Genomic DNA, 15,667 nt, shown 5'->3' with positions numbered 1-15,667 from the left:
AAAACATAAAACAAAGCAAAGTTTCAACCGATACTTTAAACAATCCAAGTATCAAACGATACTTAAAACAAAACATAAAACAAAACCAAGTAACAAACGATTCTTAAAACAAAACATAAAACAAAACCAATAACCGAGTACCCGTACCGGTTACACCTTTGATTAGTTTTGTTCATGCTAGATATGAGCAGATTTGTGTATTTAAAGACCGCCTGATTCCACGATGGAAAAGGCAAACTTCGACAAACAGTATTTCAATATACTTAGTTGAATGGTTACTTCTTTGTTCCTCAGTACACCTTCGAAATCTCCTTTAGTTTTCAGCTCTCACTCCCTCTTTGGTAGAGCAGGCCACCTGCCAACTATCGTATCTTTACTGATAACGTGACTAGCACCTTGCGAATACATTATAGGTGGAGAGCTTGAGACAATTGAACGTGAACTATCACAAATTAAGTCAGGCAAATAGTCAGACATCTACTCCGAAACTGGGGACCCAGCTATAGACTTGAACCTTGATTATGAATTAGATGGTCAACTGGGTTCAGGTGTGTAGGACTTGTATTTGTCCTTTTCAGACCCCTCCCTCTGATACAAATACGTGAAAATCTTTTTTTTTTTCCTACCTCCTAGTGTGCAGGATTCTGGAAGGTCAACCAACCGCTTTTCGCATTAAAGACGGCGAGTGCTATTTGTTTGATAGCAATTACTGCAGCAGAGTAACTGATGCCAATTACCTGTTCCACCTCCCTAAGGATCAAAAGTAGTCACTTTGCATTTTGATGGATGGAGCGCTTATAGATGAAAGCTGGTATATGAAACACCTCAGTTGGTTTGTTGTACTGGCAGCCTCATCTGCAAAGATAAAAGCTTCTGGGCAGTGGGCAAAGGATAGGAATGCTACGTCGCACTATATGAGCAACTGGAGATTGGATGAGATTGTTACCACTTTCATGTAATAGCTCCTTCCTTCTAAGAGTGCAGTTGATTGATATATTCATCTATTGGGTCTGATAAGTCATTTCTAGTGAGGCCCTCTCACCAAATTCTTTTTATCAGACCCCATGACGAATATATCAATCGGCCACACAGGTAAGCATAATATGAGCTGACGGAGCTACCCGATAATAGTCTAGAAAGGACATCACCCCCTACTACATACCAAATTGCGATGCTCTTCACAACCTTCACAAGGTTGGGCCACATTACTCAGACCTGCTTGTAGACAATCTCAATAAAGAATGTCAGTGCCTATAATGGCAGCCTCGATAGCTACCTCACCAAAGTCGATCTTGAAATAGATACATTCATTGTATAAGGGGGTTTCCAAACGATAGGGAATAGTGTACATCAGCATGCTTCATACAAGATAGCTATTATTGAACCTAGCCCCAATCGGTACTGGTATAGTGCTCAGATTGCTTCCAGATTCATTGCCTACAGGGTCTATGAGAAGACACAGATAGAGTCACAACTGAGGTGTTTTGAGCTCTACAATCAACTTGCCTACCAAGGTCAGCTCTGAACAGCGGCTGGCTGGACTTTTAAGGCATATGCACATGACTGGTTCAGGAATGGCAGATATTTTAAGGCTGATAAACTTCCAATTGAAGACCACAACACCCCACCACTCCAAATCAACACATCTCAGTCCGAATCTCTCAATTATTTCATGAATGCCAACAACTTAGGCACAAAGGTTCGAGTGGAGGGTGGTTGGGGTATTGAAGAAGAAGTGATCCGAAAATATTTCCTCCCTTATAACGCCGACTTTGAATTGGTGGATGGACTTGTTTTTAGTACTTTGGACACATTAATTCTACTGCAAATAACCATGGCAAGGAGTCACGATATCAAACTTCGTGGGTTGCAGAAGCTTTGCGAATCGTTGCCTGATACCATCAAAAACATACAAATTGTTTTTGTTTTCCTGTAAGACTGCATGCGTGAATACTCGCGCATTCAAAGTATGCCAGATGCTTGTTAAGCCAGGGGCAACAGACCTGACAATCGAACAGTTCCGCCTAGTTCTTAGTAAGGAGATAATGAAATTGATAACTCTTGGTGGGCCTTTCAATGTACCGGATGAGTGTGGAGATCCAAATAAAAGCGATAGTAGGGATAACTGGGGGGATATGACGATGGGTGGCACACAATGAGGTGTGATATATAGTGTGTGGGATGCTGTGGGTGCTGGTTAGTGTTGTGGATTTTTTGTACAGATGGCAAAAGGGTTAGTCTCTGGTCAGCATACGTAACTTGTATGTGGAGTTGGTGCTAAATTCCTGTTTTGTGGAAACGGCTTTTGTAATTGCTCCTTCCACTTTTCATCCTGCCCGGCACTATGTACAGTATATGTTTTTTTCCTTTTCGCTACTTTATCCTTGTGGAGACAATGACTGAAAGAGGGGATATTTTGTTCTTGTAAACAGCATAGCATAAAATTCACCTAAGGATATCATTTGTTCACTGTAAAATTCAGCCTACTATAGTTGCAGATGGTGATTGCACAAACACTCCCGTGACTGCTAAACTATCCAATGAGATCACCCTAGTCCACACCCAATTTTCATACTCGTAATAGGTTACTAGGCTGAGGGGGGCAGATGGGATTAGTAATCTGGGCTTGGAGAGTATAGTGGTCTAATATACACACCCAGCAGCTTTTCGGCCAATCTGGGTTAGCGCCCAGGTTAGGTAAGCGCCGTTACTATTAAATCCTCTTATAATACCGGTACAGTACTCACCCACTCTCGGTTAGTTCTCAGATTAGGTAAGTGCACGGCGATTTAGCATACTCGCTTAGTAGCCTACCCTCTGCTCCGGATTAGTTCAAGGTCAACGTAGCCTGAAGGATTCATTGATAGGGTAAAGGGGGAATACCAAAGGGCCAAAATCGATTTGGGGTGTTTCCGGGATCACGCTGTGCAGTGGTTCAGGATTTGGGTCATGAATGGAGACCTGGTCTTCCGTTCTGCTGGGATCTTCAACTAGGTTTCAATGTGCGTTGAGAGCCAGGGTATGGGGTGTGGAGGGCCGTACCCTCGGGGTCATGGTAAATGGTTCTCTATTGTCATATTGGATCAGGGCTGATGTATTGCGGGCTCGGGAGGTGGATCCGTATAGGTCAGCCGGTCAGGCGGGAATTGTGAGCGATCACGGGGTATCACTCAGTGTCAAAGAAAGCTACTACACTATGCGCAATATTCTCACCGGATGTGGATAGTGCTTCCATGTCTCTCTGAGTCGTATACAATGCGGATGCAGCCCGGGTCAAATCGGAACCCCTCCGGTATGGAAGGTTATGAGTATGCTCAACCTTGTGGACGACATAAAAGGTAGAGAGTACGACCCCCCCGCTGTAGCTAGTCCTCTCACCTCTGTTCAAACCCCTCGCTATTTCCTAAACACAACCGCCGATACCTGCGATAGCCCCCGCAATATCCCTACTCCCATGGTCTGAAATGCCCTACGCCATATTAGCCTTTGCCAGGTGGAAGGGCACCCGGGGACGTAAACATACCTTTAGACCTCGCTGAGGATCCCTGTGGTGCTTCCGGAGTGGTGAAATCCTGGTTGCCCGAGGGGGTATCACCTTGGCGACTAGTCGCGCACGGCTCCCCACATGGCCGATTGCCATTGGCTTGTCCTGAGGAGCTGCATTTAGTATGGGTAGAGAATGGACCGATTCACGAAAGGGGCAAACCTTTGTTTCTCCTGCGAGCCCTTCTTCGTGCTAATGATTTCCAGACTCTCGCCATTCCCCAGGTCGCATACCTTCGGGATGCGAACTCCAGATACCTCGTTTCAATCCAGGTGTAGAGTCCGTCTTCTGCAGGCCGCTTGATTTCCTCTGGGATCCGACTGTATGTGCGATCCTGTCCTCCCAGATTATATATTTCGTAGAGGTTCCTCGCCTCTGCCTATATCTAGCCCCCCCGTGAAGGGGATAGTTAGCCATATATAGCTATTCAATGGAAGTGTCTCTCAATAGCGTTCCCCTCTTTCCAATCCCACAGCCCCCCTCCCTTCACTCTCCACAGATCCACCCGTCCTACCTTTATCGCATCCCCGGCTCTCTTACCAATCCCCATGGCCTCATCAACATCCCGAGGCTGTTCCGAATGCTCTGCGAGCACCCTCTCAACAACGGCATCTGGTATTCCACACATGGGCTATAGGTTTCGTTTTGCAAATGCAGAGGAGCTTCTGGATAAATTATAAAATGTGGATCAGGTGGGCCTGGTCGATGGAAACATGCTCTGCCGTGCCATCGGCAGCAGGGGGTGCAACAGGTATTTATAAATACACACATCGATAAGCGCCTTTAGCGGAAAGCACATCCTCTCACTAGCAGGGGTGCCAGGCTCCGCGCTATGCTCAAGTGTTCCGAGTTGAGTGAGATGCATCTAGGCGGTGTGGTTGTATTCTCGCTTGTGGTAATCCCCGGTGTAGTACACGTAGGGGTCTGGCTGGGCCGCATCACCTATTGGTTGCGTCTGTCCAACGCCCTACAGTCCTTGGCTCGTGGGGCAAGGTGATTCAGGAGACACCTATTATTCGTATAATTGGGCCGTGTGCTACGAGACGTCTAAAAGGGGAGCAGCCCCTTTCCCCCCTCCTGAGATAATGGATCCACGGAACCTACTCAGGAGGAAATACCAACAACCTACACACGGACCTTACACCATGTACGGGAGTATATGGTTCAGCGAACGAACGCACCATCCCCTGTTCCGCAGGGCCTTCATCCTATATCCTCTCCCCACTCACAATGGCAATATGTACATTAGGCCCTACATTCGAGGAAACCCTCCGGGCAAGTGCCTGGCGCCTTTATCGGGGAAACCAGGCTATAAGGGCTAGATTGCCAAACCCTCCCCCATCCCTTGCGCCCTATCCAGGCACGCCCTCACCTAGCCCCCTTCAGTGACGATGTACTAATACCCGTCTAGCAGGGTGGAGGGCTGGAGACCTATTAGGGCTAATCGGACACCTTTATGTGGAACGAGAGTCGTTAATAAACATAGGAACCGCCTAGATGCACCCGGTGGTACGTGCAGTGGGATAGCAGACCCATAGCCAGTACGGGGGGTGTGCATTTATGGCCATTTTGTGGAATGTCCAAAGTGGACAGGGGTATATGTGGTGGGATTGATGAAAGGAGCGAGTGATATTGCATGAGGGCGAGCGATGGAATTATATTCCTGTACTTTGATGGGACGCGGGGTATTGGGGATCCAGGTCCGACATTAATATAAGGGTGGTCATGTAATATTTGGTATATACGAGTGGCCTATGCATGCCAGCCTATTGCAGAGAATACTCCAGATCCATTGTACCAATCGCTACGGGATCCTCCACCCAATTCCAATGTCCCGTCCCCAACGTCGCCCAGTCTCCACCGCTAGCCTCCGCCTCGTAAACAACCCCATATTCCACGCCACAGGTCCCAACCCAACCGCCATCCCATGCCACAGGGCCAGCCCCATAGATATATGTCCATAACGATACACACCCTATATCCTCCACCCCATAGCCTCCGCTCCAGGTCTCCATTACAGAGTCCCCACCTGCTGCTGGCTGCCGGCACCGAGCTATAACGTTCCTGGGCTCATCCTGGGCGCTCGCGGGATAGCTAGGATACAGCACTGGCTGGGTAATGCTTGCAGTTGGCCATCGGCTCTCCGTTCCAGCATCTCCATGGGGTGTAGCCGGGGCCATGGGGCATCGCCGCTTGCGCGGGATGGGCGTTCGGGTCCTGGGTGGTGTTGGGGTCGCCCCTAACATTGAGCTACCCAACTGCCGCAACTCCTCAAACGTAACGTTCGGGCATCGCCGCTCGCGTGAGACTGGCATTGGGGTCCGCCGCGATGCTGGGCTACCCGGCTGCCGGCACCGAGCTATAGCATCCCCGGCCTCTCTATAGGTGCTGGCGAGATATCTGGAATACAGTACTGGCTGGGCAATGCTTGCAGTTGGCCATCGGCTCTCCGTTCCAGCATCTCCACGTGGTTTAACCGGAGCCATGGGGCACTGCCGCTTGCGTGTGACTGGCTTTGGGGTCCTGGGTGGTGTTGGGGTCGCCCCTGATGTTGAGCCACCCAGCTGCCGCCACCCCTCAAACGTACTGTCCGGGCATCGCCGCTTGCGTGAGACTGGCGTTGGGGTCCGCCGCGATGCTGGGCGTCCTGGCTGCCGGCACCGGGCTATACCGTCCCTGAGCACTGGCTGGGTAATGCTTGCGGTTGGCCGTCTGGTTCCCTGTGTCGGCTCAGTACCAGAACAGCTTTCTAGTCTTAACCGTGGTTCACCATGGCGTTGTAGCAATGTTCTGTCTTGGTATCCGGTCGGCATCCTGTTGATAGTCAGTGTTAATCCAAAACCAAAGACAACACACAAGGCAACAGACAGTGGTAAGCGGTCATATATAAAGGTTCACCCAGTCATGTTGAGCAGCCATGTATGCATGAGGGCTAGGGTTGCTATGGTTCCAGCCAGGTGGTGAATACATGGTGAGCAGCCAAAATGATTCCCGTCCAACACGGTAAAGGCGGAAGTAGCGCTGCTGGTCGCCGCTAATAATCTGATACCGGTACATGTGCTAGGGGAGATGGATAGTTGTACCTAAACAAGTAATCATCGTGCGGGCATATCTACCAGTTGGAATATTGTCCCTGAGTTTCGATTTCATACCTACTATTGGTTTCCTATATGATCTTCACGAACTTTCTGTTATACCTTACTTGATGTCTGAAACTGTTATCACCCTGTTGTCTCCGTACTGTTTCCTCTTTATCTCCTTGCAGTGAAAATTTCTCTCTTGTTTCTTTTCTGTTTCCTTGTTGTTTCAAAGGGACAAGACTTTAGTCCCCTTACCAGAGATGAAAATTTTCATCCACACAGGCACCGGACAAGATGTAGATCATCTTGGGTTAAAAGGGCCTTGTTATCTACTTAGAAATGATATGCGAATTCTGACCTTTCAATCGTGCACCTAAGAAACTCTCCTGCTAGTTCTTATCCTTCATTCCTCCGTCTATACTTTTCTCTCCTCACATTCCAAACATTTTTATTTTACTTCACTACCAGTTGCATTATAAAGTATCCCGTTTGTTTTCAATCTCCGCATTAGCGGGAGTCCTCCGCTGTCTGGACCAATGCCTGTACTTTCCGCGAGGCTTAGGGTAGACAATACATGCACGCGCATATATTCAGACACCACTCAGGTGTGCTTAGATAGCATAGCCCGATATATCTAGAGATGGACGCAGTGATGGGCAGGATCACGATTGGAATACAAAGCGCTAGAATTGTTTATCCCTAAACACAAAGCCTCGAGAAGGTCGGGTAGGCCCAGTGTTCGCAACGGGGCAGTCCGTCCGTCCTGGGCTAGGACGAGGACGGACGACATTGTGTCGTCCCGTCCAGTCATTTCCGGAACTTGCCCGATAATTTAGAGCTAAGGGCCGTTCCCCCTGCCGTCCCCTACAAAACTATCTCACGCTCTTGAGTTTAATTTTCTTTGCCGTATTAGAAACACGAAGATCGTAATAAGGGTTGTTAGGCTCAGAATGTATATGGAAATCAATAGAACTACGATCGATATATAAGGTATATGCATTTAAATTGAACAGCCAGATATTTCTATTCGTGATATATAAACCACCTGTCGAAATACAAAGCTATAGAGACCAGCTTGTATTCTAGCAATGGGTTTCCTGTTGGATTGACCTTGCCAATCAGATATCAATTTGGATCGTCTCCCGTCGTCCCCCGTCGTCCCCTATCGTCACCTGCTGTCCCCCACCATCCCCCGTTGTCCCCTGCCATCCCCCACCGTCCCCTAGCTGAAGGTGTCTCAGACTGTGGGACCTGTCGTCCTCCCTAATGACGGCCGTCCTGGGAGCCTGAGGACGAGGACAGACTACAGTTTGCCGTCCCGTCTCGTCCAGGGGTCTTGGCAGTCCCCCGCCGAGCCCGACGGGGGCCCCCGGACGGCTGAGAACACTGGGTACGCCTTCGGATATTCCTCGCCCTCACCCCATATTACCAATAACCCTCAGCATTACTAGAGATCAGATATAACGGATCCATTTTGGACATAGGTCAATACCAATTGTGCAGGAAAGAGAAATGAATGCGGAAAGGATGAGGGCCGTTTGTACCCTACATTCCCATGGCGGATACACCACCGCAGTAGTGTTTACAACAACTCTGTTAGGGTGAGGCGGTTGCATTAACACTGGTGTAACCCGCCCTCGGTATGGAACTGTGTCGTTGGGATGGCGAGTCCTAGAGGGGTCGACACCAGTGGCGGCGGGGCCTGCACATAAAGAGGAATGCAGAGGTCTATGCGGCGGTCCAGGTAGGCCATTGCGCATTCGCTCGGAGGTCGTTTTCCGACCGGGACTATGGCACAGGGAAGGGGCTCTGGAGGTCGACCGACTGTAGGGAAAGGAGTGGGTGGCCCCTTGCCCTTTCGCATGGGGCGCTGCTGGTTGGTTCATGACGCCCCAAGCTACTGTGCTGGATATAAAGTGTGTCCTCGACTCTATTGAACCTAGCGTTCCTGAGATACACCACCCGGTCGCATTGCACAAGTATGTTGGCGGCATTAATGTATAAAGGGCTAGGGTGGCGAGGATCGAAAGCAGTATTCTGGGCCGACAGGCCGACGGGAGACATATGTAGCGAGCAGATGGGGCAGGAATATGGACCCTCATAATGTCCATGGTGTAGGCCATGAGATCTGCCTTACCGGTAGGTGCAGGACAGAGCTGTGGAAGGTTCGGGGGTTGCAGGAGGCTAGTTAGATATCGGCTCAGGGAATTGCGGAGGTTTCGGGAGTCTTGCGGAGAGTTCAGAGGCTCAATGGATTAGTGCGAAGGTTCAGATATTGACAGTTACTTTTGTTACTCTTGCCAAGATACCACTACCGGCCTCCACGTATTCACCTAGCCTTTATATCTACTACTACACGATTAGACCCTCACGTCACCCTCATAACAAGATGTCCAACTGATCGCGGACTAGTGATCATTCACTCCGGAATGTCATATAGGGAATTTGGCCAGGGGTCTCTACATGATCGTACCATTATTCGCCAACGGATCAGAGTGCTACGATGACTGCAAAAGCCGCATAAGCGTAGTGTTCGCGAGATAGATTGTTTCGACTCCCCCGTACCTGCACACCTGGCAGCTGTGTTGGATCAAAAATCACCGGTCCACCGTCGCGATCGTAGACTATCGCTCGCCAAAACGAAACGCCAAATGTTCATGGTGTAGACGATGAGCTCTACCCTAGATGGGAGACAGCAGTGGAAGGATCCAGAAGGTTCAGCCTGAGGTGGGCTGTGGTAACTGTGCTGTGCTGATTACCGCTCGCTCCCTCGTACAGAGCTACCAATGCGCGTCTGTTCCAGCGGCGGGATGTCCAGGTGGCCTGTGAGGCCATTAATAACACTTCACAGATACTGGTACCGGTCACCCTGTGCCCAACCCCATGTTGAGGAGCGTGTTAGATACACTGAGCAGCTCTGTAAAGCCCATTTCCATATCAGCGGCACGGCACCCATTGGTGTTCCCACCCACCAGTCGTCAGGCTGCCTACTTTGTGATCAGTCACCTACCTAACATGAGCACTCCCCACACCCTCAGGTGGTGTCAGGCCTTCCGCCAGATCATCATATGTGTCAATAATGCCATGTAGTGGTGTCACTGACACTGACACTCAGCTGCCGTGTTAGGCTCACAATATGGTCGCATACACCTCACGGAAGCATCATATCCACCCAGCACGCTGCCATAATTGTGACAAAGTGTCAAAGCAGTGTCAGTCCGGCTGGCCCTAAGTCCGGCACACCTCGAGCAGGTGTCATTCACACCCGGCACCGGTGTCAAGCTGGCCAGTCAGGTTGATCACACCTCAACTGGGTGTTATTCATACCTAGCGCCAGTGCCAGGTCTCCCGCTGGCCATGAAGTTGACAGCCGGCGACACACACCCGGGATGAGTGCCAATAACACCCTAAAGTAGTGTTAGGCTGCTTTATGATCGGTCACACCTAGTATTAGTGTCAGCGACCCCTGAAATAGGTGTCAATCTCGGTTGCCTTAAGAGCAAATACCCTCAGGAGAGCGTTATTCACTCTCGGCGCCAGTGTCAAGCCGGCCGGCCTGAGTCGACCACACCTCAACTGGGTTTCATTCATACCCAACGCCAGGCCTCCCGCTGGCCATGAAGCTGGCAGCCAGCGACACACACCTAGGATGAGTGCTAATTACACCCTAAACTGGTGTCAGATCAGCTGGCCTTAACTAGGTCGCACACCCAGTATTAGTGTTAATGACTCCCTATACCTGTGTCACACTCGCTTGCTAGCCTTGCGACTAATCACACTGGAAATGGGTGTCATTCACACCCGAGTTCCGGTGTCAATCCTCCGGCCGGTCCAAGAACTATTACAGCCACAGCGCAAGGCCACCCGCTGTCCACGAAGTTCGCGGCCAGCAATACACCCATGATGAGTGCCAATTTATGGTCAGTCACACAAGTAGTACTAGTATTAGTATCAATGTCCCCAAAACCGGATGATCAAACGGACACACCTCAAAAGAGTGTGATTCACACCCAGCCCTAGTGCCAGGCCCCTCGCCGGTCATGACACTCTCAGCCGGTGACACACCTAAGATGCGTACAAGTACCAATGACACCCCAAGATGGTGTCAGGTCAGACATACCTACTACTAGGGTCAGGCATAGGGCCTTCGCACACACTGGTGTGGCCTACCCGCAAAGTCCTTCAAAGCTGGCGAGGTCACAAAGTAGGGTGTGCGATCGCTACATGCCTGCCTATTATAAGTGTCAATGACATCCTCAAACAGTGTCAGGCTCTCATGCGATAAAGTAGGTCATACCACACAGAGGACTCATTCATACCCGTCACCAGACTGCTCTACAGCTCACTGGCATATATTAAACACATCTCAGGTGACCCCTCAATAGGTGTGCCACTGCCCGGCTTTGTGACCAAGTATGGGTGTCGACAACACCCAATCCAGTGTCCGGCCTACTGGACCTAGGGTTGATCACACACCTTCGCACGCCACTATCTCGGTTACACCCCGTCGGGCCACTAGCCCTATCGTCACTCACACCTGGCACAGGTGTAGAAGGGGCAGGCAAATAGCGATCGTGAGCACGCTGCTTTGTGACCTCGTCAGCTTTGAAGGATTGTGCGGGCAGGCCACACTGGTGTGTGTTACGCCTGACCAAAGTACCTCACTCCATATTCAGGCCTGCTCCCGACTTTGTGATAGGTCACCTACCTCATGTTAGTGTTATTCACACTCGGCAGTGGTGCCAGGGTCACCTGGATGTCCTTGACACACCTCGAATCAGCTTCCATCTCACGCCAACAGGACGCGAAGTCACACACCTCGCTACAGTAGGAGCTCACAAGGTAGGGGGAGAACGGCGGTCTTTCAATTTGGACGGGGGGGGCGATTCGCCAAGAGCTCAGTGATCGCTGAGGGGCAGCCCAAAGCCTAACCGGGGCAGCTAGTGCCACTCACACCTCCTTTGGCCTTACATCATGAACACGACCACAAGGTATTTAATCAGGGGCAGCCGCCTCTCACCATTTACTACATAATCCTTCAGGACCACACTCACGAGTCTCTTCTACACACCCTGCTCAAGCGCTATGGCGGACCACTACAAAAAAAACCAAAGCAAGCACAATATAGGCTTTTATATAAAGAAAAACAAAAGATTCCACAGGATCATCAATCCTGTATCTCTATCTCCTTGCCCTGTCCGCCTGCATTCCAATCCTCACTCCACAGCCCATCCAATTTAAACTCTTCAGCCGACTCTTGAACAATCTCTTTCCGCTCGTCAGTCATTATAGCAGCGGTAGCCCGCTTAACACCTTGGTAGTCGTAAGGACCCCGGTTGGGGCTGAGGATATGTAAGGAGATGACTTCTTTTGGACTAGACTCAGTAAACTCATTAAAGTATAGTCTCAGAGCCGCTAAAATGAGATTTGGTTGCGACACGTAGCTTGTTACGGATTTTGGCATACTATGGCCACGTTGGCAACATCCTTCTTGCCACAACCCATTCTTCAACTTCTATCACGTTGGCAACACCCTTCTTGCTACAACCCATACTTCAACTTCCATCACCGAACAAGTCCTTAAAAGTCTACAGTTCACCAAATTCAGGGACACACCTTTCAAATACCATAAACACGATGCAGCAAGATATGCAAGATCTGTACCACGAGTTGTGGGGAAAGTTATCCCCCGTTGTCCAGGAGTTCACAGTGAATGTTCCTGTTGCAAACTATGGTATCCGGCCTGGATACAAAATCCCCTTGGAATCGACCGCAAGCAGCAGCAGCTTCAACCCCCATAGTTCATTGAAGTCGAAACGGCAGGACCAGCTATTCCGGATAGTGGCTGTTGATTCACGTTTACCCTGTGGAGTCCACAAGTTACTGGTTCGGTCCGAGTACGATGCGGTGCGCAATAGGTTAATAGAAGTTGAGGGGAGAAGATGGTCGGGGGCTCGCCACCGGGAGAACCCCACCGCCCGTTGCAGGCTAGATTGTGAACTCTCAGGTCAGCCTGGTGTAGGTTAGTTATTGCTCCTCCAATCATGTTTGGCAAGACTTCTAACTCTGAGATAGGAAAAACCTATCTTCTCTCCTATCTTCTAGTACGCAGACTGCATGATTCCCTTCCCACCATATACAGGATAAACGACAACATGTGTTTCCTATTCGACGAAGACTCAGCTGGGGAAGAGACTAGCATGCAGGCGCTATCTCGGCTGACACAAGAGAAGAAGCGAAAACTATGGGTATTGACTGATGAGCCTCTGCACGGCCGCCATTGGCATGATAGGAATTCGGGATGGTTTGTAGTGTTTGCCGCATCTCCAGAGACGGTGAGAGCATGTCAGGGATGGCACAAGAACCGCAGAGTGAGCTTATATTTCATGAGAAATTGGCCATGGCCAGAAATCTTTGCTGCGTACTGGTAAAGAACCCTTCCTTGTGACCAGATGGAGACCAAAGAAAATTTTGATATGGTTGCTGATCTCCGTATTATAGCTTGGAAGCTGAGAACCCGCCCAGCCAAGACGAGATTAATAAACTCTTCACCACGTATACCTGCCTCGGCCCTGTCGCTCGTACATGCCTTGAATCGATTGATGTGAGCGACGATAACTTATATAACGAAACTCTCCAAAACTACCTTAGGGAGGTAGATCGTGAAATAGCGAAGTTCGTTGCCCGTGGTGGGCGCGAGACGGTTGAGCATGCTGTCCTTGTAGGCTCATCACACAAAATGGCTATTATGGATCCTACTGAGGGTGGATTCTCCTATACAGCACGAATAATAACACGATGGATTGGCTATCGGGTGTATGAAAAAGCCCAGAAACACTCACAACATGGCTGTTTCGAGACGTTCAAGTGCCTTTCCCGTCACCCCGCCTTGAGAACTGCTGCAGGTTGGTTCTTTGAAGGGTATGTGCATGACTGGCTCCTTCGAGGTGGTACCTTTGAAGCAGACCAAATGCCTGTCCTTGACAGCACAGTGGCTACCCTCCAATTCCATTCCACCAAGAGCGAATCGGGCCAACCGAGATACTTCACTACGGGGGGCAATTTGAGCGAACAGGTCCAGGGACTTGGAGGTCGCGGAATCAACCCTGCAGTTGTCCATCATTATTTTCTCCCTTATAGCCGCAACTATCCATCTGTGGATGGGCTTATGTTTAGTGATGTGGAAACATTGCTCTTGTTCCAAATCACACTGGCCAAGAAGCATGAGATAAAGCCACTTGGGGTGGCGCAGCTTCTGAAATGTTTACCAAAAACAATTATGAACATCGATTTCGTTTTTGTTGTTCCCGAAGACCGGGCAGATGACTATTCCAAAGCACAGCGGATTCCTGACTCTGCATCGGTTTCCCCCTCGGGCAAAAAACTAAATCTCAGGCAGTTTAGACTGGTATTTGGTGAGTATTGTATGGCAGCGGTGGGCATTGATGGCCAAGTGGTCGAGGAGGGGGAAGGGGATGAGTATGATTATGAGGCTAGCGATTGATTTCTGTTACCGCGTGTTGCTTACCAAGAAGGAAAAGGTCTAGAGTTGAGTGCCCAGTAGGGGTATTTGTTTGGTGTCGTCCTGGGCTATGTATGTATAGAAAGTCGTTTCCCCTTATTGCTAGCCACTTGAGTTTGTTAGCCCCTTTCACATTATGAACCAACGCTTTTCTCATACCTGATAAGTAGAGATAGTATGTAGAGATAACTTGTAGAGGAGCGTTTACTCTTTTTAACTCATTCGCATTATCTGCGTCAAAGTTAAAGGACTAACTCATTCCTTGCCTCGGACAAAACTCTAGACACCAGCAACTGGAGTTTGTTAGATTCTTTCTCATCTGGAAGCAATCATGCTTTTCTCATACCTTTAAAATGACTGGGCTACAGAGGCAAATGCTTGTAGATCCAAAGAAAGAGGGACATGAGAAAAAGGGTCCTTCACATTCTGTCCCTCCCCCATCAGGTAGTTCTTCCAAGTCTTTGTGATTGTAGAAGTACGTTGAGCATGAGTGGGTGGGGGAAGGCAGCACGGTTGGCCAATCCGTACTATCTTTCCCTCCCCCTCTTGCTCTTTTCCTTCCCATTTCTCCTAGCACAGGCGAGTTCACACCTGATTCCTGGGTGTTCATCCGGGAATTAATACTATGAGAAATGCTAACATAAGACTGGTGGTCCCCCAATAGTAGAAGGGCTGAGAATGAGAAATAAAGGTAAGGGTGAAGGGTGAAGGGGGGGAGGTAAGTAGGAGAAAAATTGTTGGAGGAAGTTTGTTTAAAAGTTAGAATAAAAGCGATGGTGAGAGATGGAAGGAAGGTGGAAGAAAGAAAAATGGTGATTGTAAAGGCCTGCCCAGATGAACTCTTGGTCGTTGAGGTTACCGGCGTAAGTGCATCGCACGACCGGATACATCCCTGTAGGCCAAGGACTTCCGGCAAGGAGGGGGTAGCCTGAGCGAAAGTTAGTTTATTTATTTATTTACTGAAGAGGTTCACCGTCAGAGGAGGTGTCGCTTGTCTGGAACATACTCGTCACATGACCGTCCAGGTGATCCATCAAGAATTTTCCCAAGTCCCTGTCAAAAGTGGAAACATCCGGTGTGGAAAGGCCACCTTTTTGAGAATTCGCAGGCGCTAAATCGTTTGGATCAGAACCGGCCACGGGTGTGGGACTCCATTCCCTCCCCCGAAAATATCCATCGCCTCAATGGCTTAGGAGAATATACATTAATGACTTCGGTTATTTTTTCGTTCCGCATCCTAAGTAGCCTGGTGACTGGCCGAACATATCTACACTACCACACATCACATTGAGGTAATACTTCTAATAGTCCCCGGCCGTCCTCCTCCCCTTTGTTTTCACATGTGTCCAGCTGCCGTTCCTAATACCGGTATGTACCTGCCGTCTGTGTGGTCCTTACCTATATCCTATAGTCCCTACCCACATCCTACCATCCCAGTAGGCCCATTTACAGTTCAGGACACTGCTTAACACCAGCTCTGAGTCTCCGCTTAGACAGTTCAGCTCTTCTGTGTAATCCTCA

The 15,667-nt window shown here is 49.5% G+C and overlaps 1 protein-coding gene; it reads left to right on the top strand.

Annotated features, from left to right (window-relative positions):
• Positions 1–11,671: 11,671 nt before the first annotated feature.
• GSTUM_00004624001 (uncharacterized protein) lies at positions 11,672–14,367 on the top strand. XM_002836278.2 has 4 exons: positions 11,672–11,976; positions 12,029–12,646; positions 12,700–13,051; positions 13,126–14,367. The coding sequence occupies exons 2-4, from the start codon at positions 12,262–12,264 to the stop codon at positions 14,126–14,128; spliced, it is 1,740 nt and encodes a 579-aa protein (XP_002836324.1). The 5' UTR covers positions 11,672–11,976; positions 12,029–12,261; the 3' UTR covers positions 14,129–14,367.
• The last annotated feature ends 1,300 nt before the right edge of the window (positions 14,368–15,667 follow it).

Source organism: Tuber melanosporum (assembly GCF_000151645.1).
Source record: "Tuber melanosporum whole genome shotgun sequence assembly, scaffold_14, strain Mel28".
In the NCBI taxonomy this organism is placed as follows: Eukaryota; Fungi; Ascomycota; class Pezizomycetes; order Pezizales; family Tuberaceae; genus Tuber; species Tuber melanosporum.
Note: the sequence above shows the minus strand (reverse complement) of the source record. Positions and strands in the feature narration are given on the sequence as shown.

Coding starts and splice junctions, on each gene's coding strand:
- GSTUM_00004624001 (XM_002836278.2), top strand. CDS start 12,262: ATGCAGCAAGATATGCAAGATCTGTACCACGAGTTGTGGGGAAAGTTA. Junction 12,647..12,699: donor CTCAGGTCAGCCTGGTGTAG/GTTAGTTATTGC, acceptor ACTCTGAGATAG/GAAAAACCTATCTTCTCTCC. Junction 13,052..13,125: donor GAAATCTTTGCTGCGTACTG/GTAAAGAACCCT, acceptor TCCGTATTATAG/CTTGGAAGCTGAGAACCCGC.